At 32.5% G+C, this 27,649-nt stretch overlaps 1 protein-coding gene across 1 annotated transcript; it reads left to right on the top strand.

Annotated features, from left to right (window-relative positions):
- The first annotated feature begins 9,767 nt into the window (after positions 1-9,767).
- Positions 9,768-25,972, top strand: hbn (aristaless related homeobox homeobrain). The gene is made up of 5 exons (XM_073989135.1): positions 9,768-10,257; positions 17,320-17,761; positions 17,914-18,043; positions 24,698-24,785; positions 25,051-25,972. The coding sequence occupies exons 1-5, from the start codon at positions 10,128-10,130 to the stop codon at positions 25,515-25,517; spliced, it is 1,257 nt and encodes a 418-aa protein (XP_073845236.1). The 5' UTR covers positions 9,768-10,127; the 3' UTR covers positions 25,518-25,972.
- The last annotated feature ends 1,677 nt before the right edge of the window (positions 25,973-27,649 follow it).

Genomic DNA, 27,649 nt, shown 5'->3' with positions numbered 1-27,649 from the left:
CTGAGTTTGCATCACTGTAATGACGGGATCTTCTACTTTCATAGTCATGTTTTGCTTTTGGAAAATTTTCAACCAAAGCTGTGATATTTGTCAATATAATTAAAATCGCAAAAATGAAAATTGGGGTTTTATTTGCTACTATTGCGATATATTCGTTGTTTGATCACCTACGAGCACCGACTTTACATCATTAGAAAGATGATATTTTCTGCTTTCATTGTCATGTTTTGCTTTTGGTATACCCCATACAGAAGCTGAGATATTGGCTTTGGAAAAAAACGTTGTATTTTTATCCACCTAAGTTTTTTGCCCTTTCCGACCCCTAAATATTATCCGACCATCACCAAAATCAATAGGCTTCTTCCCCTCCGGGACCCCCATCAACATGCAAAATTTCCTGACGATCCGATCAAAATTGCGACCTGTAGCGTGATTACAAGGTTTAGATGGACAGACGGACAGACACACATAGCCAGATCGACTCAGCTCGTCGAGACATTCATTTTGGTATATATAAGTATGGGTCTACGACCATTATTTTGATGCGTTACAAACTTTTGGCCAAAACCAACTTATAATACCCTCCCCACATAGTGGTGTAGGGTATAATTATCAGAATAAGTCAAAATTTTAATTTAACTCCATACTACCTCACCTTCCTGTTCAATGTATTTTTTACGGTGAAAATTCTTTGGACACTTATTATAGTATGAGTCAGCTTTGCTGGCAAAGACATACTCTAAACCTGTGATTGTAAAAAAGTTTTGTTTTCTTTTACTATTGGGTGCATTTTAAAACGCAAAATAAGCTAAGTTGGAGGTATTAAAAATATATTTTTTTACATTAAAATTTAATGCCAAGAGTGTCCTCTATGAAATTTACTAGAACCACTAGAACAAATATGACATTTTTAAAGAAGAATGTTAAAAATTGAATAAAATATTTTTATTCCGGGGGTGGGGGCGCCACCCCCTCCTTCCCTCCTACGTACGTCCCTGCTATACACATTCCCACACGTCATGACCCCTCTAATTCTAATTCTATCTAATCTAATTTTTGGAGTCATTACTTTTGACAGTTATAGTGCCAAACTGTCATTTTACTTGGTAACTTTAGTTTTTTTGAGCTGCGGGTCTTTGTTAGGAAAGTTATGAAGTTTTTTGAGGGTGGTACCCGAAGAAGTTGTACATAAATCGGACAATACCATATCATCTTGAAACTTGATATATGCATATTTGAGAGAAATATTACGATGTGAAAAGCTTTGGTCAGTGTCTATGGTAATCATAGGATTTTTAGAGAATGTGGAAGTATGGACTTGCGAAACTTATTATGTATCTGTAAATAGAACCACAAGGAGTACCTTTGGTAAAACAATCCTCGAACAACTCTTAAACTGCACCGAAGGGTACATTTTGAATTTTTTGCGGGAGTTTCCAAATGTGTTGTCAGATATAGACCTTATTGGGACTTGATAAAAATTTGGAGAAATTTGTCTAATATTTTACTGAATTCGTATGCAATCGTGCTCATTAGTCACTTTTGCGTTTTTGGCCATTATTTGAGAAGGTCGCAAAAGGGGGCGCGAGGAAAACTTGTTGCAAAAAAATTCAAACGATCCGAGATCAGTTTTTAAACTGTACTTTTGCGAACAGAACATATTATTATTACCAATGCCAAATTTCTCATCATTTTAGCAAAATGTTAAACTTTTGTTGGAGAGGTATCGGAAGGAGTGGGCCGATATGGCCTATCCCTTGATCTAAGTTTGGACAAAATATTACGAGTACCAAATTTTGGACCATATAGGTTGATTGGTTCGGGAGTTATCGGCACTCCAGCAACCTGGACTGACAGAAATACGGACGGTCATTGCTATATCGACTTCAAATTGTCTGAACCGAATTTCCTCAAAACAGAGTTGGGGTCTAAAACCAGTATTTGACGATGAGACACATTTTCTTTTAAATTCTCCAATTGTCGATCATTAACACCAATCATTATTTCAATTTTTATATGGATATACTAAATAGGTACGTTCACTATATGTATATATATGCCGAAAAACTTATTAATATTATACTCAGAAATAGGGGTTCATTGTATACAAAGGCTAAACGATAACTATCTGGCCCAACAATGAAAAGGGGAATATTTACCATAAAAAATAGTTTTATTGTTTTCTGAACCAATTGTTGAATCCCTTTTTATACCCTCACCATTTATGCTAACGAGGGTATATACACTTTCATAAGGGCAAAATGTGCCTCATCGAAATAATGGTTTTACACCCCAAGTGTGTTTGGACGAAATGTGTTTCAGACAATTTGGAGTCGATTGAGCAACGTCCGACCGTCTGTCTGTCTGTCTGTCTGCCTGTCTGGCTGGCTGAAGCGCACGATAACTCTCGAACGGATGAGCCGATTTGGTCCAAAATTTGGCTTTCGTAATATTTTGTCCAAACTTAGTTTAAGTTCGAAGATGGGCTATATCGGTCCACTCCTTCCGGTACCTCCCACACAAAAGTTCGAAAATGTTCGGAAAATTTGTGCGCACGATAACTCTTGAAGGGAGTAACCGATTTGGTCCATACTTTGCACATCCTAATATATCTTCCTGATATAGATCAGGTTCAAATATGGACTATATTTGTCTACTCCATCCGGTAACTCCCACACAAAATTTCGGATAAGTTCACTTTAAGACCTGATATCGAATAACTTTTATTTTTGTTGAAGCATCTTGCATTCGCTGCCTCAATTACGATGGCACCATATGTAGTGGCTGGAGATCCACTTCCATAATGGTCAATGTCGACCCATTCCTTTTAGTATCTCCTCCGCAAAACTTTTGATCTTTAATCCCAATCAACATTTTTGTCGGTTTAAACGCCCAAATTTTTTAAAACGCCCTAAATACATACGTTTTTTGGGGAAAAATTGTTTCAATATGCACAGGCTGAGGGGACTGATACTTTCTTACTTGTTTCCACTCCGATTGAGACACCTCCAAAAAATGGTTTTTGAACTCTTTACATCATCGTTGACCACGCCTTTTTTTCTTGATATGTTTGAATAAAATAAAGTCATTGGATCCCCAGTCAGGGCTGTACGGCGGATGACACATCTATTCCACGTTTTGTTCGGTCAAACAGGCGCTAGTTTGAATCAATGTGTCATTATGCAGAATGATTCGTCTCTCTTATTCGTTTTTCGAATTTCTCTGTAGGCTTCAGGCAAACAAATTGTAGTGTACCACTCAGAATTAACCGTCCTATTTCCCAAGCCGTATAATCGCCACTTGGTCAGTTTTTCCGAAGAAACATACGACCATTTGCTTCGAAGTGCTTCTTACATGAAAAACTTTTGTTGGATTTGGCTCGCTTTCGAAGATCCAAGAGGTCGATTCCTGTTTTGTTTGGGGCTCCTAAGCATAGATCCAAGATTCATCGTCTGTGACGATCACATAAATGTCGTTACAAGCACTGCGATTGTTTTTATCCACAATTTCATTGCACCAATCCACAATAGCCTTTTTTGAGCGATTGACCAATTTTCTGGATCTAGCGAGAAAAATAAACAATCAAACTCATGGTCGTATGTCAAACTGTGAGTACGCTTACAAATGTCAAATTACTCCTGGCGACACTGCGTGTAGTGTTTTGTAGTCCCGCTACATGTCGCAATGTTCATCATCGTCACGAATTTTTTTCTGATGGGGGTCCCAGAGAGGAAGAAGGCTATTGATTATGGTAATGGTCAGATAATATTCAAGGGCCGGATGTACAAAAATCTAATGTGGAGAACAACATTTTGTTCTTATGCAAATATATCTGCTTCTTGTAGGGCTATTTCAAAAATAAATTCTGTCAATGGATGAAGAAATGTTCAGCTTTACAAAGATTAGGTCGGCATAGGTGGTCAAACAATGGAGATATCGCAATAGTCGATAATACATCCCTTTTTTACATGGGGTCCCGGAGAGGAAGGAAGCTATTGATGTAGGTGATGGTTGGAGTCAGAATTGGCAAAAAAAAAACGTACATATGTGGAGGAAAATTCAACGTATTATTCTTATGCAAATATCTCCGCTCCAAAGCAAGGTCTATCAATGGAAGAAAAAAAGATCACAATGATGCAAAATAGGTTACATAATGACGAATATCCCAAACTTGGTTGATGACCTATAATAATCAGTACATTCTGAGCTTTAAATTTTTCCCAAAAGTGTTCCAAAAGTGGTCAAATACTAGAGATATAGGAAAATACGCTTAGATATCCCAATTTCCACTTTGTGCAATTTTTGTTCCAATGCGGATATCTCTGCTTCTGATGGACATATTCCAAGGGGAGAGTTTGATAGAGAAATTAGACCATATGGGGGTCTATTTATTAACTTTTTAACAACTTTGTTCATTGTTTATTTTACAACAATTTCATTTGTTTGTTTTGTAGTTGTTACAAAAACAAAAGAAAATTTAACAACTTTTCAATCGATAAAAGTTACAGAATTGCTATACAGTAGGCCTATTCTGTAAATTTTATCGATTCAAAAGTTGTTAAAATTTCTTTTGTTTTTCTAACAACTACAAAACAAGCAAATGGAATTGTTGTAAAAAGACTATGAGTAAAGTTGTTAAAAATTACTGAATAGGGGGGGCTGAGCTTTAATTTAATACCAAATGTGTTGGCATTGATGTTAAAATATCAGAGTTATTGCAAAATGCGTTAAGCTATCCCAATTTTAATATGTTGAAATATTTATTTCAATGACAAATACCTCTGCTTTTGTTCTTCTTCTCTTCTGCAAAGCCTTTAATCAAGTAGTAGATTGTGGAAAGTAGGTAATTATAAAACATTTTTAATTATTTTGGTACAATTAGCCCTGAGTCAATTGGTATAAAAGCTAGCGTGGGTGAAAATTTTGGTATCTCCCTAAAATATTTACAAGTCAACTACTGTTGCACAGGGGTAGTGGTGTAGGATATTATATAGTCGGAGGTCTTCTATCTATAACAAGTATGCGACGATCCTTTCGTTAACTGGTTAGGTTAACATTATCAGGTATTTTAGATATCGTTGCTGAAAATGTTCGTCATTTGGAGCCCATTTTTATACGCACAATATTTGCATTGGTGAATTTTAAATTGAAGCTTTTTTCCTAATGATTTTTTTTCAATATTATATCATATTACAATCGATAGGTTTTTTCCATCGTATTGTAGTAGTATATCTTTCATACCGAAAGATTTAAGTGGATTGTGGTTTAGGACGCTAAGACGTCAGCAATATTTTCTCTTGGTTGATAACGACCCGGGTTAAAATCCCTGCCGTGCTCAGCTTAATTTTCTCTCCTCAGCTCATATAGCTCGATTAATTAAATGTAGAATATAAAAATATCTAAGTGAGTAGTAACTTATTCTTGTAGTATATTGTGAGTCTTTATATACGAATAAAATTATAATTATTTTTATAATTAATTTCTATTTATTAGGAACAATATTTTATCGAGGCTTCTATTCTATAGGAGGTCTTCTATTCTATAGATAAGATAAGACTTCAGCCTCCGTAGGAGGCTTCTATAGAATAGAAGACCTCCGTAGGAGGCTTCTATAGAATAGAAGACCTCCGTAGGAGGCTTCTATAGATTAGAAGACCTCCGTAGGAGGCTTCTATAGAATAGAAGACCTCCGTAGGAGGCTTCTATAGAATAGAAGACCTCCGTAGGAGGCTTCTATAGAATAGAAGACCTCCGTAGGAGGCTTCTATAGAATAGAAGACCTCCGTAGGAGGCTTCTATAGAATAAAAGACCTCCGTAGGAGGCTTCTATAGAATAGAAGACCTCCGTAGGAGGCTTCTATAGAATAGAAGACCTTCGATAGAATAGAAGACCTCCGTAGGAGGCTTCTATAGAATAGAAGACCTCCGTAGGAGGCTTCTATAGAATAGAAGACCTCCGTAGGAGGCTTCTATAGAATAGAAGACCTCCGTAGGAGGCTTCTATAGAATAGAAGACCTCCGTAGGAGGCTTCTATAGAATAGAAGACCTCCGTAGGAGGCTTCTATAGAATAGAAGACCTCCGTAGGAGGCTTCTATAGAATAGAAGACCTCCGTAGGAGGCTTCTATAGAATAGAAGACCTCCGTAGGAGGCTTCTATAGAATAGAAGACCTCCGTAGGAGGCTTCTATAGAATAGAAGACCTCCGTAGGAGGCTTCGATAGAATAGAAGACCTCCGTAGGAGGCTTCTATAGAATAGAAGACCTCCGTAGGAGGATTCTATAGAATAGAGGACCTCCGTAGGAGGATTCTATAGAATAGAGGACCTCATTTGCGATGCAATCTCTATATCTTCACCATAAATGCCTGAAGTCTTATCTCCAAAAACCAAGAGTTTCCGCGGTTTCATTTCATTCCTATAAGATTGAAAATATCCCATATACTCACATTCATAAGATTAATATTCCATAAAACAGTTTTTCATTTTATAAAAGTTATTTTGCTTCTCCTGTAAAATTATTATTTTCTTAGTTACGACTTTTGGCATTTATGATGACGATATGATTTTAATTGATATATGTATATGTAATGATATGGTGATAAAATTGATTCCAAAAAATTTTCAAGAAAGTTCTTAAATAAAAACTTAAAACTTTTTTGTGCGTGAGCTTTTTTCGACCGAATCACCTTATGATTAAATTTTATATATTCTTATGCAAAAGTCCATCAAAATATGATACAGGGATATGAGGTTGTAAAGATATAATTAGTTATGACATAACCATAACGCCATGTCAATAAGCTGATTGAACCAAACCTATGGAAATCAACGTATTCGATTACACTGTGAACACAAATTTTGGGGCAGAGATAATTGCTTTTGGAATGAAAGCCATTGGTGAGTTAATAAAAATCCCAAAGGACAGATCCGCCTTGAGTCAAACTTCCGCGTTATGGCGTGATAAAGTTTTTGCTAGAGACCCTGTAAGGCATAAGGAATTAGCGTTATATCATTGTTCACTGTTGTTTTAGCTTATTTTTGAGATGACATGTCTTCAGTCAAATCGAATGAGGATTATTTTCATTATTTATTATTAAGAACCGCTATTATTTATTTTAAGAACCGCTATAAAATTACCACAAGATGACGTTTTTCAACTTCGAAATGTTCTGCAAAAATGTCGCTCAGAAAATTTTTGGTATGGCTCTCATTGACAACTAATAGATTTTGTCGCGTTTTTATAGTCATTTTTGACATTTACCCCTGTATGCTCAGAAAAATTTGTTCTGTAACGAATATACAAAAAACAAAATATTGTCTTATTCTGAACCAAAACAAGGCAAATGCACAAAACGACCACGAAAACGCGACAAAATCTATTAGTTGTTAATGAGAGCCGTACCTAAAATTTTCTGAGCAACATTTTTGCAGAACATTTCGAAGCTGAAAAACGTCATATTTTAGTATTTTTATAGCGGCTCTTAAAATAAATTAGGAAAAAGATATTGAAGGAAGCCTATTAGAAGGTCGAAGTGCTCTGTGAATATAATCCTCATTCGATTTGACTGAAGACATGTCATCTCAAAAATAAGCTAAGTCAACGGTGAACAAATATATAACGCTAATTCCTGATGGCTTACAGGGTCTCTAGCAAAAACCTCATCACGCCATAACGCGGAAGTTCGACTCACGGCGGATCTGTCCTTCGGGGTTCCTAATATACTCACCAGGGCCTTTCTTCCCCAAGAGGAATTTTCTGTGCCCCAGACCTACACCTTCATTTTGTTGCACAGTGATATTACTATATCAAATGTTTGGACAAAATCGGTTATTAGTTTTAGGCAGGCAGCAACGGATTTGATCTTAAAAAGTCGGGGATTGAAAACCATTATTTCAATTAGGCGCATTTTGAACGATGACAAAAGGGTACATACACTATAGAGGGTTATAGCCATACGATGTCTGATGTATATTTGGTGTGTGTGATATTGACTTCAAAATTAAATACACTTTTCCAAAAAGCTAGATATTGTAAAAGGTAGCGATCAGCTATTTGACGGACTACCCCTCAAAAGAATGCCAAAATGTCTTTGGAAAAAAAGTTGAAGAAGATATTACAAAGCATGACATTAACAATTGGAGAAGTAAAGTAGAAGGTCAGTGCGTTTGGAAAACTATTTTTAGTCAGCGTAATATATAAAACGTTCTATGTAGAATATAAAGATATCCAAGTGAGTAATAATTTATTATTATAGCTTATTGCGAGTTTTTATATGAGAATAAATTAATTTCCTAGTTCTTTGCAATTGATGAGAAAAGTATATTTAAAGTTTACACATTTTGAGTTCTGATTTGTTTTCCTTGTATCTGAAAATATGAATCCGAAGAATGGAATATCACTCCTTACGACGTGGTAAAGAACTTGTATTCAAACCTATTATAAGTATAGTTTTAGAACGAGATCACCACCAATGCCTAATCTTTACTAATAGATTTAATTAGTTCTACTTTCAGATCCAAAAATTAGTTTCAATAGAATCTTATGTTAAGTTTCGATATGTGTCTTGTACAAATCTTTAGTTGAGCTTAAACGTGCAGGTGTACTACATTTGCTTAAAGTACACTTAAATTCCTTCTAACAGGACTAATACGCACTCGGCTCTATAATATCTGCAATGATTTGCCATTAATCAATGAACTTAAACGTAAAATACCAATGAAAATCCCATTTCAAGTAAAAGGATTCATTGAGTAGCTCAAATTGATCAATGGATCATGCGGCAAGCTGAGGCTACCTGAGGTGAACCGGGCGCTGATGCTAGGCTACGGGGGACACTAACGGCATACAAATATTTATGTACGCCATAATTAAAGGTATTGTGTGTGCGTGGCTAAAACAACAACAAGAACAAGAAACGTCATAAAGGTGTAAGGCAAAGAAAAGAAAACCACAGGAAGAACGATGATGACGTTTGGGAACAAAATCATATAAAAATTATGGAAATCATAAAAATTTATGATGGCGTTAAACAGGTAAACAACAAATGAAACCACAAGACATCTTAGGAGAGGTGCTAAAACAAAGAAGGTGTGAAAGAGAAAGGATGTATGGGAAGGGAGGGGAAGGAGGAGAGGAAGACAACAACAACAAGGAGCTATGACAGGATCGTTATCACGCTAATGTAAACATGTGTTAAGGATATTAAATTGATGTCAAAAATAATTTTCATATCATTTTTATTTAATTGAGCAGACAAAATATTTGCACAAGAGCAATGGGAAAAGTAGAAATAGAGAGAATAAAAGAGAGTAATTATTGAACAAACTGTTTTATTAATGAGTTTTAACACTAGCCGAACTACAATAGTGTGTGTGTAAGGATATGCCATAGAGAAAAATCATCTATACATACAAGGAGAATGATTGCAACACCCCTTGTTTGGTAATAGACAAATTGGGCAAAGGATATGTGGTGATGATGGATGGATGGGTGCTAAAAAGAGAGTATGGATTTGTGTGTGCGTATTAAACCTACCTGTGCTGTAAGTGCAAAACTCATAAGAACCAACCCTCTTTGACACCAACACAGTGACACTCAGTTCTTCTCTTGTGCCATTGGAGTGAAAGAGAAGTCTCGTTGTGAGCCTGTAAGGGGGTTGTATATCCATCCCTGTACGTGTGTTTGCCGTTTCACTCAGACACTTGGTTGGCCTGAGCCATATAACTGTTATAATTGTATTTAATGCTAATGTTTTAACCATTCATTGCTTAGTCGGTGGTTAATGGTCGTAACGAACATTACATCCTTCGCAAAGGAGAACAAAAAATTATAACAATACAAAAAAAATTATAGAAATTTTGTTAATGAAAAATAAATTGCAATTGAATAAATTCAATTTGAAGAGAAAAAAATAAAAACATAAATACGAAATTTATGTGAAAAAAGTGCAATTATTTCGTAAATAAAAAATAATTAAGTGTTTTGTTTGGAAAAAGAGAGAAATTGATTAAAAACCAAATAAATAAATGTGTGTTTAAATTAAAGTGGAAAAAAATTCAACAAAATATTATTTGAAAAAATATTAAGAAATTGTAAATCAATAAATTTATTTAAATATTAATTATTATGATGACCACAACTGCACCTCATGCTATAATGGCTCCAGTAATACGCCCTCTACAAGAAAGTCCTGTCTCCAGACCACGTGCTGTCTACAGCATTGATCAAATATTGGGAAATCAAACGAAAAGAAGTGGTAAGTTAAAAGAAAAACTTATATGATTTTTGATAGAATCGGTAAGAGAAATACCGTCGGCCTTTTCCGAGGCAATTGGGATTTTGGTATACAAAAAGAAAAAAAATTGGAAATGTTTCTACTTAGGCATAAACATTTTTATGCGCATCGCAAATGGGTATGTGGGACACCTTGAAATCATTTAAGTTCTCAGAATAGTTTCCCGATATGCTTAATGTAGCCTACAACACTAATGGAAAGGTTTCTGCGTGTTAAAATTCACAGAAATTAGAACCCATGACCCAAAGGCCTTCATGTCAGTCAATGCGCTTTGGAGGCTCACAAAGATATCTCAATTAAGCTATAGAATGTCAGATACGGGCGTGGTGCAATGGTTAGCATAATCACCTAGCCCACCATAGGTCATCGCTTCGAGAATCTCATATGAAAAAATCTAATATTTTAGTTTTATTTTGGCTACATTTTCTGATAATTTTAGCCTTGCGAACTTCTGCAAATTATAAAATTTTCAGCGATGGTTAAACCCCTGAACATAAAATTGGCTACATTTCCTTAGTATTTCAGCCATTTACAACTTCCTTAAAAGTGGTATTGTAACATGTTTCACATGCCGGTTGGACCGACGATAAAAATAAGGTCCCAAATTGTTGAGCAAAAAATAGAATCGCCCTACAATTTTTAGATATGAGAGAAGTCGCTATCCTTTTGGAATATTCATGAGAAATATTTATCGGATTGAAAAATCCATATAAAGCTCTTGCTTTTCAATTGAAACAGAAAATAATTATTCATGGGAAAAGTTATCGAAATTGAAAATTTAATATACAAATTTAGCTTTTCCCGACCATTGAATTGGCAAAAGTTTTTGAAAGACCACTGTTTAATTTTTTGATTCAAACAATTATGAAATTAATACTCTACTTAATTTTTAATATAACAATTAATTGGATTCAAAATTTGATTACATACTTTTTTATATTTAAAATTTTGACATTAAAGCGACGGTATTATTCATTTGGTTTCTTTCTGGTTTTGGATGCCGGTGTTGAGTATTTCTATTACGAGTATTGGCCTATTATGCGGGTTTTGATTAAAAATGTATATCTTTTAATTTATTTGAAATGTAGCAACCTGCTGTGGAAGATGAATTAATTAAAAATAGTTATTAAAATGTTTTGCCGTTGGCACATGGTGAAAGTCGGGAAATATATATTACTACACTTTGGACTTTAGCCAGTTTTGAATTTTTCATCCGATTGCAATCATTTCAATAATATTTTTTTCATATTTTTTCAATAATATTTCAATTGCAAAATATCTTCGATCATCTCAAAGGCAAAATCAACATTAAAAACATCTTAAAGTATCACCCATTTCTCAGCAGAATAATTAAATTAATATAAATAATGATTTTTCATATAAAACACCTTTTATAACAGTTAAAAAACTGTTGTACCAACTCAAAATGGGCTTATTTAAAAAAAAACAATCTTTTTCATACAAAATTTACATGTATAACAATTTTGTATAACAGTTACAAACTCTTATACTTGACGAAATATATCCGAAATTGCATATCCCGTTTTTCTATTTGGTTCATAAAATTCTAAAAAATTGAATTCTTTAATGTAACACAATTTCTTTTATATATAGTTTCATTTATACAGTCAAAAAACTGTTATACCAACTCAAAATTGTCCCAAATGTGTACTGAATAAGTTCTTTTAACAAAAAATAATTATTTCATATAAAATTTGCCAGTATAACAGTTTTGTATAACAGTTATAAAACTGTTATATTTGGCCAATTTTAACAGAAATTGCTTATTCCAAACTTCTACATGGGTTACAAATTTTCGAAAATAAAATCACTTTCTTTGAAAACAATTTCTTTTAAATACAACAATTTCCCCGATCCCATAAATTTCTATTCTCATTGCCCACATTAAAATAAAAACCTTTTACAAAGCCAATATCACTTTACCAGCAGCCACTGCTCTATGTGACAAAAAAAATTATAATAAAAAATAATATTATTTAATGTGAGACAATTTCTTTTATATAGTTTCATTTATACCAACAATAACCTGTTATACCAACTCAAAATTGCCCCAAATGTGTACTGAAAAAATTTATTTAACAAAAATCAAAATGTTTACAGTCAATAAACTGTTATACCAATCCAAAATTGTCCCAAATGTATGCTGAATAAGTTTATTTCACAAAAAATAATTATTTCATTAAAAATATGCCAGTATAACAGTTTTGTATAACAGTTACAAAACTGGTATACTTGTCCAATTTTAACAGAAATTGCTTATTCCGAAATTCTATATGGGTTACAAATTTTCCAAAATAAAATCCCTTTCTTTGAACATCATTGCTTTTAAATACAACAATTTCCCCGATCCCATTAATTTCCCTTCTCATTGCCCACATTAAAATAAAAACCTTTTAAAAAGCCAATATCACATTACCAGCACCCGCTACTCCATGTGAGAAGAGAATTTATAATAAAAAAAAATAATTTTTTTTAATGTAAAACAATGTCTTTTATATAGTTTCCTTTATAACGACAAAAAACTGTTATACCAACTCAAAATTGCCCCAAATGTGTACTGAAAAACATTATTTAACAAAAATAAAATTTGAGAGTATAACAGTTACAAAACTGTTATACTTGACAAAATAAAACAGAAATTGCATATCACAAACTTCTATATTGTTTACAATTTTTTTCAAAATAAAATTCCTTTATTTGAAAACCATTTCATTTATATACAACAATTTCCCCGATCCCCTAGATTTCCCTGCTCACTACCCAAATCAAGAAAAAAAAACCTTACTAAAAACCCATATCACATTACCACCACCCGCTGCTGTGTGTGAGAAAAAAAATTATATTTCTCGACATAATTACACAGCCAATAAATATTTTTTTTTTTGCATTGGGTGTTCATGTCAATTGAACGAACGAACACCCAACAAAATATCAATTGCCTTTCTTCTCCTCTCACAATACAGCACACAAATGAAATTGACACCTAAACGGGCACCCATAATTTTTTTGCATGGATTTTTTGTGCTTCTTGCAATTTTCTCTACTTTTTGACCATAAAAGCTCAACAGGATACCAAGAGGTGCCGGGATTTTTCAGCAACATCACATTGATGTCTGTGCAGCAATCAACCACCACCATCACCTTTGCCAATCATGTCGATGATGATGATGGAATAGCTTGAAACGTTTATTAAAATTCAAAAATTGTCCATGTCATTTTTCACCATTGTGTGTGGAGTGAGCGACGGCAGTAGATGGGGGGCCATGGCAAAATTTCATAATTTGCTTATGATTCTAAATGTCACAGCGTTAATGATGACAAGGATAACATGGCTGGTGGTGATAGGTGTATAGATAGTGAAGCCCATAGCTTGCTTTTGGGTAATTTGAGTATGACATTACCCCAGCATGCATGGGTAAACTCCTCTTTTTTTGTTGTTGGTCCTTTGTACGTTTGAAACTTGTCGTCAATTGCTGCTAATGCATAATTTTCCATAAGTTTAGAAAAGAGCGCGCGCGTATTTCTTTTTTTTTTAATTTCGCATATTTTGCCATGTTGATGATGCTGTCGATGAACGTTCCGATGTCCTGCTGGGCCAAACAAGCTTATCCTGTTGTGTGTGTACTGTGTGCCCAGACGTATCGTTCATCGCACTAAATTGTATATGGGGCAAAACAACATTTATTAATTTGAGGCTCATTAAATGTTGATTATGGGTTATGGGCTAAAGGTGTACGTGTATGAATGAATGAATGGAAGAAAGAGTATTAAAGATCTGAACAGGAATAATTCTATTATGGCTAGAAACGTTGTTGCTTTTATGGTAAAGAAAGGATTTTGTTTTATTGTATTCCATGGTTGAAAGGAAACCTGATTTGATTGATTGAGTTTTGTAACAATTTGCTTTTTGTGTATTACATTCATTGCGCGCTCTTTTTTCCTTGGCAATTTAATGCAATGTGTTTGCTTGGTTGGCCCAACCCTGAAATATTATTGTTTTTAAGGATTTTACTTTCACCCCAAACCCCTTGCAAAGAAGTTAATCGAAGCAAAAGCATTTGCCAATTCTAAGAGCCACATTAAAATTCTTCAATTTAAGCTTTTGATTGTGCCAAAGTGTTTGCTTTTATGTGTGTGTTTGTGTGCGTATACTTATTGTTTAACTTCCAAATCAAATTCAATTTCAATTGATATTCATTCATTCATTTATTGACTTACTTGGCTTTTTATTTTGCCTTTGCGAATTTTTTGTCCTTCTTTTGAATTGAATACCCAATACAATGGAATTGAATGGAATGGTTGGTTGGCTGGTTCAGCATCATTTGAAAACGTAGTATAACCCATTGTTTGATTACACTTAACGTTTTGCAAATGTTTACCGAAAATATTGAACTAAAGTTATGGCAAAATATTTTACAAAAAAAAGGGATGAAATGTGTAATTTGGTTGTGGGACAATGGAAAATAAAGAAAAAAAAACCAAAAGGAAGAAATTAAAGAATATTTAAATTTTTGATTTTTGTGAATTTAAAGTAGCCTTCTTTGGTCCTTTGCGCCCATGTGACATCTTCTTTTCTCATCGTCATCATCATCATATCACACAGTCACATGATGTTATGTTTTTGCTAGTCTGCCAGCTAGTGGTTTCTATTACAGCATCATTGTAATTCAATTATTTTGGTATTATCACACAAATACCCTTGACCATATTGTCTGGATTGTTGTTTGGTGTTAACTTGATTTGCATATAAAATGGTTATTAATTTTTGCACTTTGTGCAAAACTAATCGCATGTTATTGGATTTTGGGGGGCAAATATGTGGTTTTAGAAGTGTGAAAAGCGATTGAATGTGGCACAGAGAGATTTGAAAAAATTGGAAATTGTTTCAACATTAAGGAAGATATTTTATTAATATTGATTTGCTGTAAAATTTTAAATTAAAGTATTTTTAAAACTGTTGTAATTGAGTAAAATCAATGGAAGTCAATAAGGAATTATTTCATTTCTATTATACTTGCAGAAAAATAATATATTATATTTTTTTCAGTAAAATATAACAATATAACTGTTTTCATATAACTTCAGTTGATGAAAATTTAAAGAAATCACGTAGGAATAATTTTTGTTTGTTTGTTAGTTAAAGAGAAACATTTTAAAATATAGATTTCTGCAAAATTTGACAGTATAACAGTTTTGTATAACAGTTGTGAAACTGTTATAATTGACGAAAATTACAGGAAATTGTTAATTGTGAACATACATAGTTACATTCACTACTAATATTTCTTTTATATTTAAAAAACACATTTTGTTAAAGTGATTTTCAGTAATATATATTATTATAACAGCTTTAATTGAGGAAACTTCAAAGAAATTAATTCTGAATCATTTTAATTGTACTTAATTCATAGAAATCGATTGGGAATCGTTTTGTCTTTTTAAAATAGCGATTTAAGCAAAATTTTAAAGTATAACAGTTTTGTATAACAGTTATAAAACTGTTATAATTAACGAAAATGACAGGAAATTGTTAATTATAAACTTCTACATAGCTATATTCACTACTAAAATTACCTTTTTTATATTTAAAGAAAAGAAAAAAACATTTTATTATATTGATTTTCATTAAGATTTGTTATAACAGCTTTAATTAAAGAAGCTTCAAAGAAATCAATCCTGAAACATTGTATTTGTACTGTGTTGTAAAGCTGAGCACTCACCTATCAGTCTGCCCGACAGCATTTGTAATAGTATGTGTAAATTTTCGAAAATTTGAGAATGTATGTGTGAGTTTTCCTAGACTGATGAAAATCAAAACTGTTTTGAATTCAAAATGAACCCCCATCAGTCTGGGTGAATTGTGTTTTTTTTTAAATTGTCAATAAACAATTTTGAAATAAAAAAAAATTAAAATAATTTTGGTTTAAGAACACAAAAAGCGTAGAATTCATTCATATTTGGAGGAGAAATTCAAAGTTTTTAGACTTGACTGATGGTTCGTGCTACACACTAGTCAATCACACATACAGAAAGGGTTCATCGGACTGCCCGCACAGACTGATAAATGAGTAGGGGGCTTAAGAAAGACATTTATAATATTGATTTTCAGCAATTTTGGACAGTATAACAGTTTTGTATAACAGTTATAAAACTGTTATAACTGACAAAAATTACAGGAAATTTTTAATTACAAACTTCTTAACAACACAAATTATTTTTTATTTATATTTAAATAAAATTCAAATTCAAAGATATTCAGTAAGTTTTTTTTTGGTATAACAGTTTTTGAACAGCTTAAGTTGATGAAAATTTGAAAAAATAATTGAGAATCATTTTCATTGTACTATATTTATATAAAACCTTTTATGATAAGAATTTTCAATAAAATTTCACAGCATAACACTTTTGTATAACAGTTATCAAATTGTTATAATTGATAAAAATTACATGAATTTGTGAGTTAAATACTTCTACATAGTTACCTGTACTACTAAAATTAGTTTTTATTTATAATAAAAGCAAACATTTTATTATATAGTAGTATAACAGTTTTGCAGCACCTTTAACTTATGAAAATTCAAAAAAATCAATTGGGAATAACTTTGTTTGTACTGCATTACAAGTAAACCTGTTTATAATGTTGACTTTCAGTAAAATTGCACAGTATAACAGTTCTATATATCAGCTACAAAACTGTTATAATCGGCAAAAATTACAGGAAATTGTGTGTTATGAACTCCTACACAGTTACTTTAACGACTAAAAAAACTAAAAATATGTTATAACTGGCTTAACAACAAATTACGACACTTTCAATAAAAAAATATTATATTTTATTAAATAAAATAAAATAAATATTTTTTTTTTAAATTTATTATTAATTAATTATTTATTAAATTAAACACAATCAATAAATTAAACATAATTAATAGATTAAATTAAATAGAATTTCTTTATTAAACATTCCATTAATCAATTATCGTTTTTTCTCTCTCTTTGCAGATTCAACGGAATCCTTAAATCAACAAACAGCTCATCACATTACCAACAATAGTAGCAACAACAACAATGCCAATAGCAATCCAACTAGTCCCATACAAACCTCCTTGTTGCCACACTTACATACCCATTTACATTTGATACCCTCGCATCAATTGGCTTTGCATCATCAGCATTTACAACAGCAACATCAACAACAACAACAGCAGCAACAACAACAACATTTGAACAATAATCACTTACAACAGCAACATCTTATGCAACAGCAGCAGCAACAACAACAACTCTCACAACAACAATCACATGCTGAAAAACGTGAACGTGAAGATTCACCCGACAATTTAGACAATGGCCTGGATGTTGATAATACCGACGATGATCTTTCGAATAGTCTAAATAATGGTCATGATATGGGTGATATGGAAAGGCCACGCAAAGTTAGAAGGTATGCAGCAGGAAAATCCTCTTAAAAAAACAATTTATAACAATTACAATTGCAAATCATATAATGGACTTTGTTTTAATATTTAATCTTCTTTTCTATTTTTTCTCTCTTCTCCTGTTTTGATATCAAAACAAATTTGTTAAAAAAACTAGATCACGCACCACCTTTACAACATTTCAATTACATCAATTGGAGCGGGCATTTGAAAAGACTCAATATCCGGATGTGTTTACAAGGGAAGATTTGGCAATGCGCTTGGATTTAAGTGAAGCACGTGTACAGGTAAATAGAACAAAATTATTTAATTTCTTTATAACAATGACGAAAAGGCAATTAATCAGATAATTTGTTGTCGAGGGGAGACAGTGGGAAGTTTTGAGAAAATGTGGGAAAATCTTTCGAGAATGAGATAACAATTAGTGGCATTTATTTTGATTTTATTGGAACTAGCAGAACTGGTACCCTTTGCACTTCCAAAACTCCATGGTATATTTTGTTTTTTTCACAACAATTTAAATTTTAAGTATCAATACTCATTTCGTTTTTTTGCCCAGTGCTTCAGATGTAGGAAAATTTGTTGAATCATGCAGTATAACTTGGTCTAGTTCTATTAACAGGGTTTTATAACAGTAATTATTTAGTTATTTTTCTTAGTTGTTGCTAAAATTAATGAAAACATGACATTTCAGCACTTTTCTGCAGTATAAAAATTTTCTTAAAAACTGTTATACACTGTGGGAATGTCCAAAAATTATGTAGATCTCATTTATATAGTTAGATTAAGAAAACTTTTAATTTTCCCGTACTTTTTTGTAGTATAACAGTTTACTTCAAAACTGTTATACACTGCAAAATTGTTCCCAAATGATTAAAATTGCATAAATAACACGATTCCTTGTCATTTGAATGATTAACACTATTTAAATTTGTGGAAAATGTCATAAAACTTGTTTTTATAATAAATACAAAATAATACCAACGTTTTTTAAAAAAATATTTACCAACCCAATAAAAAAATTTTACCCTTTACTCCCACCCCTTTTTCCAATAACTACACATCACAATCCTCTTTAAATGGTATAATTCGTTACAAAATTTAATCTCTAACAAAACCGCTCAAAAAAGCGTGACCAGTTTGAAAATTGTTTTCAAAATCGAACCAGCTATGTCTACAAACACACTAACGTATATGGTTGGTACACATATGAGTGTATTGTGCCTAGTTTCATCCGCTTGGTTTTTTTGCGTTCACATGCATCAAATCCGAAAATAATTGCCTTGTTAAGAGTAACAGAAAACAACAACAGAAAGAAAAAACAAAATCGTTTAAAAAATTACGCGGAACCATTTATGATGATAGAAAACAAGCTACAAATTGATACAAAACAATTGACAAGGATTAAATTGGCGCGAGAAACAAGAAATGGGTGAGGGGAACACACAACAGCAACACAGCAAGGATTCTGCATATGCTCATCGAGAAGAGTTGTCCATACAAAAATACTACGGCAGATGACAATAAAACGTGGCAAACAACAACAAAGGCATTAATGTTGTTATACACCATGATGACACGCGATTACCAAATAGTACTCCAGACAACAATCTAACGATTTCATCAATGACCAATTAAATGTTAAATGTTTTTTTTTTTTTTTTGTAAAAAACGGATTTCAGGGAATTGAGTGATTTATATCAAGCATGAACAAAAAACAAATCAAATCATCAGCATCAAGGACATGATAAGCCCTTCACAAAAAACGTACCTACTTTGCTTGTTTTTGTTGCTGTTTGTCTCATTGATAGGTCAAGTACATAAATAGCGATTTATAACAAACAACAAATTGTCATTTTCCCCGTTTAATACCCATTAAATTGTTTGTTTTTGTCACTTGGGTATGGATGATAGCAAACATCATTTGTCGCATCATCCCTAAAAGTTAAAAAGGACATGGGAGCAAAATGGACTACACTAATTATGTGTGAATTTTTACGAGTTCATTGCAACCCCACTCCTGTGAATACAACAATTCACCCCTTGTGTTATATGTGATTCTATTTTAAACACGAAAACAATCTAAGCCATTTTAATCATTTGGAAAATCTCTATTAAATTTCCATCAACGTAATTGTTTTGCTGTTCTAAATGCTTTACAAAAGGAGTGTGTCCTTTTCAACCCCCCGTCCTATGGAATAAATAATACGAAAGTGTTTTAAAACTATTTCCCAAATTACAAATACACAATTTGTTATGGTATATTTCAAGAGAAGGTATCAAAGAGACATTACCATCATCAAATACTTTAATATAAACTGCTTATTTTCTGCCCTTAAGTATTTCTTATGCAAATTATTTATGGTAAAACAAACGACCTTATGTTTGCCTATCAGAAGCTAAGCTTGTATTTTGCTTTTATTGTTACCATGGAATGGTAGGATTTAAGGTAGAAGTTAATTGCACCCGCATAAATGTTTTAAATGAGTTTGTAATAAGCATAATTATGATAAAGTTATGAAAAAATGCAGAGTGTGGAAGTCATTACAGAAGGGTTTGAAGAATTTTAGGAAGTTTCTATCGTCAAAACAAGTTTTAATTGCATTTGTGTAATTTATTTTAATTTTTCTGCAAAATCTTATAAATTTTCGGGAGTATAACAGTTTTCTTTAAAACTGTTATACGTCCCAAAAATATATAAAAACGATTTAAAATCATAACACAATATTTGTAGATACTGTTTTATCATATTCTGCCCCAAAATACAGTTGTATAACAGTTTTTCTTTTCTTGTTCGAGTTTTAATTGCTTTTTATTAATTTGTTTTAATTTTTTAAGAAAAATCCTACAGTTTTCTTTGAAAAATAACAATTTGTCTACTTATTACAAGTTTTAATTGTATTCGAGTAATTTATTGTCATTTTTAAGCCAAATTTTACAAAATTCCGGGGGAATAACACGCACCAAAATATTTAAAACCATTATTAAAGCTCTCAAAGATATTTTTCATCATATAATAGTCCAAAATACAGTTATATAACAGTTTTCCTTCATTGTTTTAAGTTTAAATTGCTTTTGATTAATTTATTTTAATTTTTATGTGGAACTCTACAAATCTCCGGGAGTATAACAGTTTCTTCAAAAAATTTAGAAATCATTTAAAGCAATTATTAACGTTGTTTAAGATTTTTTGCCACATAATACTCCAAAAAACTCTTGTATAACAGTTTTGTATTCTTCTTTTCTATATTTATTGTTTTAACTTTCATGCAAAATTTATAAGTTTCAGAGGTTTCTGCAAAACTACTTAGAAATTACATAAAACAATTTTTAAAGTTGTTATGATATTTATTCATCATGTAATACTCAAAATTGCAGCTGTATAACAGTTTTCCTTCATTCTTTTGAGTTTAAATTGCTTTTGATTCATTTATTTTAATTTTTATGTAGAATCCTACAAATTTTCGGGAGTATAACAGTTTTCTTCCAAACTGTTATACGCTCCAAAAATATTAAGAAATTATTTTGTATCACTACTAAAGCTTTTTAAGATTTTTTTCGTCACATAATACTCCAAAATGCTGTTGTATAACAGTTTTTCTTCCATTTGTACCTTATATACTGTTTTTATGTTTATAAAAAAATTATAAATTTCCCCACAAATATTTAGAAATGATTTAAAACCCTTCTAGAGCTTTTAAAGATATATTTCATCATATAACACTCCAAGTTGCAGCTGTATAACAGTTTTTCTTCTATCGTTTTAATGAAAATTGTACTCCAAAATGCTGTTGTATAACAGTTTTTATTCCTGTTTTACCTTTTTTACCTTATTTATTGTTTTAATTTTTATGAAAAATTTATAAATTTCTCCAAAAATATTTAGAACTGATTTAAAAAACTTCTAGAGCTTTTAAAGATATTTTTCATCATATAACACTCCAAATTGCAGCTGTATAACAGTATTTCTTCTTTCGTTTTAATGAAAATGTTTCATTCAGTTTTTCATTATATGCACTTTTGGAGTACAATAATTTTGTCCTAAACTGTTATACACTTTTAAAAATCGCTTAAATATAATAATAACACATTTGGTATACTTTTTTTATTACTTTGCTTTAATTTTTCTAATATTCTTATAAAATAAGTTATATAAATTACTTTCTTCAAAACTGTTGGTTATTATTGACCCTTTTCGTTATAATTAAATATAGTATATGTCAAAATGTAGCTGTATAACACTTTTTCTACACTAATGTTTTGTGAAAATTTCTTAGAAAAGTTTGAAAACTCTTTTAAAGTCGCTTAAATGCTGAATCTTGTGAATTTTCTTTGTATAACAGTTGCATTCCAAACTGTTATACTCATTTAAAATGCTTTCGAATATCGTAAAATCTTCTCCGTCTTCATGTCTTAATGATAAAGAATTATATTGACCATTTTTGCGAACAATTTCAACAAGATATATGTTAAAATTCAGTTGTATAACAGTTTTTCTTCACTACTATTTTGTCAAAATGGCTCAAAAATGGGTTAATTGTCATTTTTGGAGTTTTGTTTGTATAATAGTTTCATTCCAAACTGTTATACTTATTTAAAAAGAACTGGGATATCATAAAACTTTATCATATGGTATATGTCAAAATGCAGCTGTATAACAGTTTTTCTACGCAAATGTTTTGTGAAAATGTCTTAAAAAACTGTGAAAACTCTTTTAATGTCGCTTAAATGCTGAATTTTATGAATTTTCTTTGTATAACAGTTGCATTCCAAACTGTTATATTCATTTAAAATGATTTGAAATATCGTAGAATCTTCTCCGTATTAATGTCTTAATGATAAAGAATTATATCGACCATTTTTGCAAAGAATTTCAATAAAATATATGTCAAAATTCAGCTGTATAACAGTTTTTCTTCACAAATGTTTTGTCAAGATGTCTTAAAAATTATGTTAACTGTTTCAAAATCGCTTAAATATTTCATTTTGTTAGTTTTGTTTGTATGACAGTTTCATTCCAAACTGTTATACTCATTTAAAAAGATTTTGGGATATCGTAAAACTTATCCGATCTTATGCTTTTATCATATAGAATCATATTGATAGTTTTTGTGGCAAATTTAACTAAAACACATGTCCAAATTCAGCTGTATAACAGTTTTTTTATTAATTCTTTGTTAAGAATATTTGAAAAAGTTATGCATTTTGCTTAAATATTTAATTTTGTGAATTTTCGGTTGTGTTCTTTGTATAACACTTTCATTCCAAACTGTTATACTGTTTCAAAAAGTTGTAGAATAACGTAAAAACATGCCAGAGTTCATATTTAATACATTTTTATTGTTCCCTGCATTATCTGCTTCAATTTCCCCACGTTTTTTTTCTTAGAAAAAGAAGGTGTAAATACATTTTTCCTCTTCTGTTTTGCTCATAGCTTTGACATGCCAGTTGTTAATAATTGCTATCTTCCTACGTTTTGTGCTTCTTGCATACATAACAATTATCATGTTAAATTGTGTATTAATAATTGTCCTTGTAACAATTAAAATTGTCATATCATCAACGTCATCAACATCATCATCGTTTCAACAATTACTCTAAAACATTTTGAAAAAAAATGAGCGGGTGATAATTTCATTCATAGTAAAAATAGTCCTTATTTAACTGTGTATGTATCTGTTTAAGTGGCTTTTGTCTAATTGTTGCCTCATGTCATTGTATTGTAAAGCTTTCGGTGTATGAAAAGCCAGATAGGGTGGTGGGTTGGTTGACAATTTTACTCGTCATACATTGTCCTGGTTATCCTTCAAAATGTAGACAAGTATGTGTATTGTTCAGTTTGAAAATCTTTACCTTCCCGTTTGAGAAGAGATGACAATAAACGACATGTGTGTGTGTGCCTTCTAACAAAAGTATGAGAATAATTTGTAACAATTATTGCCAGGAAATCATTACTAATTTTGCTGTACGCATAGATGTATTACATTGTTGTTCGTTTGGTACATTCGGTTGAAGCTTTCGTTCAGCAAGAATGCTCTTGATGTTGTCATATGATGAATAGATGAGATAATGGGTGTGGGTGGTGTTGTGATAAATGTTGTTTTATGCTGTTACGACTCTGTGTTAACTTGTCATTTTAATGTTAAGGACCCTGTATTTTGTGGGCAATTTCGTTGAAGCGGAAGTATAGACAATTGATTCAATTCGGTTACACTTGTACAACAACGCACAATTGTAAATTGCATTTAATAAGACACAAAGATGTAGTAAGCCCATCATCTCGCCATGGTCACCCACCCACTACCCACTCACAATGAGGAAGCTACCACCGCCAGCCAGCCCAAGGATTCAAATAATTTTGAAAAGTCTAACATCTTTACATTCCATGCGGATAAGTGTTTGAAGGTAGTTTCCCAAGAGTTTTGAAATACGTTGAACACAGGGTCGTCTTCTGTTTTGAGGGTGAGAGACAACCAGATGAGGATGATAAGATGACTAAAGGGAAGAGAGCAAATCACAGAATTTAACTTCCGATTGGATTCTATTGTCTATTGTTGTTGTTGCTGGTCTAGCTGCCAGCGTAGGCTAAGGTGGTGTTGCCAGTAACTGTATTAAACTTGGCTCCAAGTGGAAGGGGTTTGACGGCACACGTCTGCATTGAAATCCTTGTTATGGGAGTGGGTGTACGGTTGGGTGGTTGAATACATGGCATGCTGTAGCAGATTTGATGTGTTGTACAACAATAATTAAAGGGGTTAATTGGGCGTTTATTCATTGAAAATTAGCCAGATATAGGAAAGTGCCAGCCAGTATTTAACATAATTGGTTATGGTAATTATTTTGAAAAAAAAAAACTTTTTTGTTATAAATTTAAAAAAAAAAATAAATTCCTAATAATGGTATCAGCTTTATTAATTTAATTTTTTTTCTTATCATTTTAGGTTTGGTTCCAAAATCGTCGTGCCAAATGGCGTAAACGTGAGAAATTCATGAATCAAGATAAAAACGGTTATTTACTACCCGAACAAGGTAAGTGTTATACAAATTCAATTAAGACTAACAGCTGATTTTCTTTGGGTGTAATTAAATTAGCAATATGTACAAACAAAAGCGTTAGCAAACACAACTTCCGCTAATGGTCACGTAATTGAATAATTTGCCACAATTTATTTCCGCAGTGGCAACAACAGCCCCTAATGGAAATTTAATTAACTCAAAGAAATATGAAAATTATTAGCTACTGAAACCCCTTTCGACTTTTTATTAATAATTTATTTTTTATTATGTTTTACAGGTCTTGCCGACTTTCCCTTGGGCATACCCCTGCCACATGGCATTCCTGGTCATCCCGGCGGATTGCCAGCAGAATTTTGGCCACCTCACTTTGCCTTACACCAGCCTTTCAATCCTGCCCTGCTGCCCCAGGGTTTAATGCCGCACTACAAATTGCCCAATTTCCACACATTACTTTCCCAGTACATGGGCTTGAGTAATCTGAATGGAATCTTTAATGCCAGCGCCTATCCCCAAAACCTCTCACTACACAGTACTGCCCAGGTTAGTCCACCATGCAGTAACAGTAGTCCACGAGAAAGTCCCACAATTGGTGCTGGTCAAACGGGCCAAACAATAGTATCGGGTGGGGTAACGCTCACCTCATCGGCTGCAGCATCACCCAAATCACCCCTGAATACCACAAACACGGGCAGTGTTAGTGGCAACTCCACCCCAGTATCCGTTGTAACCAAATCCGAAGACTGAAACTAAACACGAAATGGAATTCCATCAACATCTCAAGATCGTAAAATAGCCCCAGGCCCAGCTCTGAATTGACATTTAGTTCTCCAAAGAACAGGTTTTGTTTTGTAAATAAAAACTTGTAATTGTTTTCATTTTCTTTTTGATATTTCTCATCTCATGTAAAACAAAAGTGATATAACATAGACCATAATTATTCTCAGTTTTCTTTTTCTAAATATTTCTTATTCAAATAATTTTTTTGTATTAAAATTGTATTATATTTTTTGATTTTTATTCGATTTTTAGTAGAAAATTATATATGTTTTATTTTTTATGAAATTGTAAAAAATTTTAGTATCCAAATATGCCAAACAGTATTGTAAAATAAAAATCATAATTTTAGTTTGCTTTTTAGCTTTACTTAAGATAAAATAATTCTTAGAAGTTTAATAAAAAGTTTTGAAAAAAAAATAAAATGTTGTATTTTTATACCCTCAGCCTTTAGGCTATGAAGGGTACATACACTTTTTTACGGGCAAAGTGTGCCTCATCGAAATAATGGTTTTAGACCCCAAGTATGTTTGGACGAAATGTGTTTCAGACAATTTGAAGTCGATTTAGCAATGTCCGTCCGTCTGTCTGTCTGTCTGGCTGGTTGGTGCGCACAATAACTCTCGAACTGATGAACCGATTCGATTCAAATTTTGCTTTCGTAATATTTTGTCCAAACTTAGTTTAAGTTCGAAGATGAGCTATATAGGTGCACTCCTTCCTTCTAAAAAGTTCGGAAATTTTGTGGGCATGATAACTATTGAAGAGAGCAACCGATTTGGTCCATACTCTGCACATCGTGACACTTCTACCAGACTTAGATGATGTTCCAATATGGATTCAATCGGCCCACTCCTTCAGGTACCTCCCACACACAATTTCAGATAAGTTCAGTTTAGGACCTGCTCTCGAATCGCTTTGATTTTTGTTGCAACAACTTGTATTCACTTCCCCCATACGACGGTACAAGTTTTATCAGGGGCAAGTCCATACTTCTTGAGAAAATGACCGGAAAGTTGCAAAAACCCTTATGACACCTTGTGTAGTGGTTGGAGCGCAAGATAACTCTCGAACGGATCTGTCGATTCGGTCCAAAATTTGACCTTCGTAATATTTTATCAAAAGATAGTTTAAATTCGAAAAGGGGCTATATCGGTCCATTCCTCCTATACCTTCCCCACAAAACTTCAAAAATGTTCGGAAAAATTTTGCGAACCATAACTCTTGAAGGGAGTGACCGATGTAATCTATACTTTGCACATCCTAATATATCTACCAGATATAGATCACGTTCGCATATGGACTATATTTATCTACTCCTTCTGGTACCTCTCACACAAAATTTCGGATAAGTTCACTTTAAGACCTGCTCTCGAATCACTTTGGTTTTTGTTGAAGCTATTTGCATTCGCTACCTCAATTACGACGGTAAAAGTTTTTTCAGGGGCATGTCCATATTTCTTGGGAAAACAGCCCGAAAGGTGTAAAAAACCTCTATGTCACCATATGTGGCGGTCTGAGAGCACGATAACTCTCGAACTGTTCAACTTATTTGCTCCAACATTTGGTCTTGGTCATATTATATCCAAACTTAGTTTCATGGGGCAATACCGTTCCACAACTATCGGTGATTCTCCCCAATATTTAAAAAATTTCACTAAAATGCTAGGACGATATCACTTGAATGGGGCAACCAATTTGGTCCAAACTTTGGATCTCCTAATATTTTATCAAAATTTAGTTTAACTTCTAAAATGGCCCATATCGGTCCTCCCTAAGGGTACCTGCCCTACAAAACTTCAACATTTGTGTCTTAGGGCAGTTAATTCCTAATCCACATTTTTGTCGGCAAGTTCAAATGGCCAAAAAGGGCCACAAAATTCTGAAGAGAACTTAAATACATTCGATCTGTCCGGAGGTAAGAGTTTCGCTTCACATTGGCAAAGCCGACTGACACTTTTTTACTTGTTTTGTTTATGAAAGTACTAAACTCTTACTTTTATTGCAGGAGTTGTACATATATATCAACTGATAATAATCCTTCAAAACAGGACATACGGGCGACATTTTGTTCTTTCCAAAACATGGATCAATATTTATCA

Source organism: Musca autumnalis, unplaced genomic scaffold, assembly GCF_047663935.1.
Source record: "Musca autumnalis isolate F117 unplaced genomic scaffold, ASM4766393v1 scaffold_5, whole genome shotgun sequence".
Lineage (NCBI taxonomy): Eukaryota > Metazoa > Arthropoda > Insecta > Diptera > Muscidae > Musca > Musca autumnalis.
The sequence above is the reverse complement of the archived record's forward strand: the minus strand, read 5'-3'. Positions and strand labels throughout refer to the sequence as shown.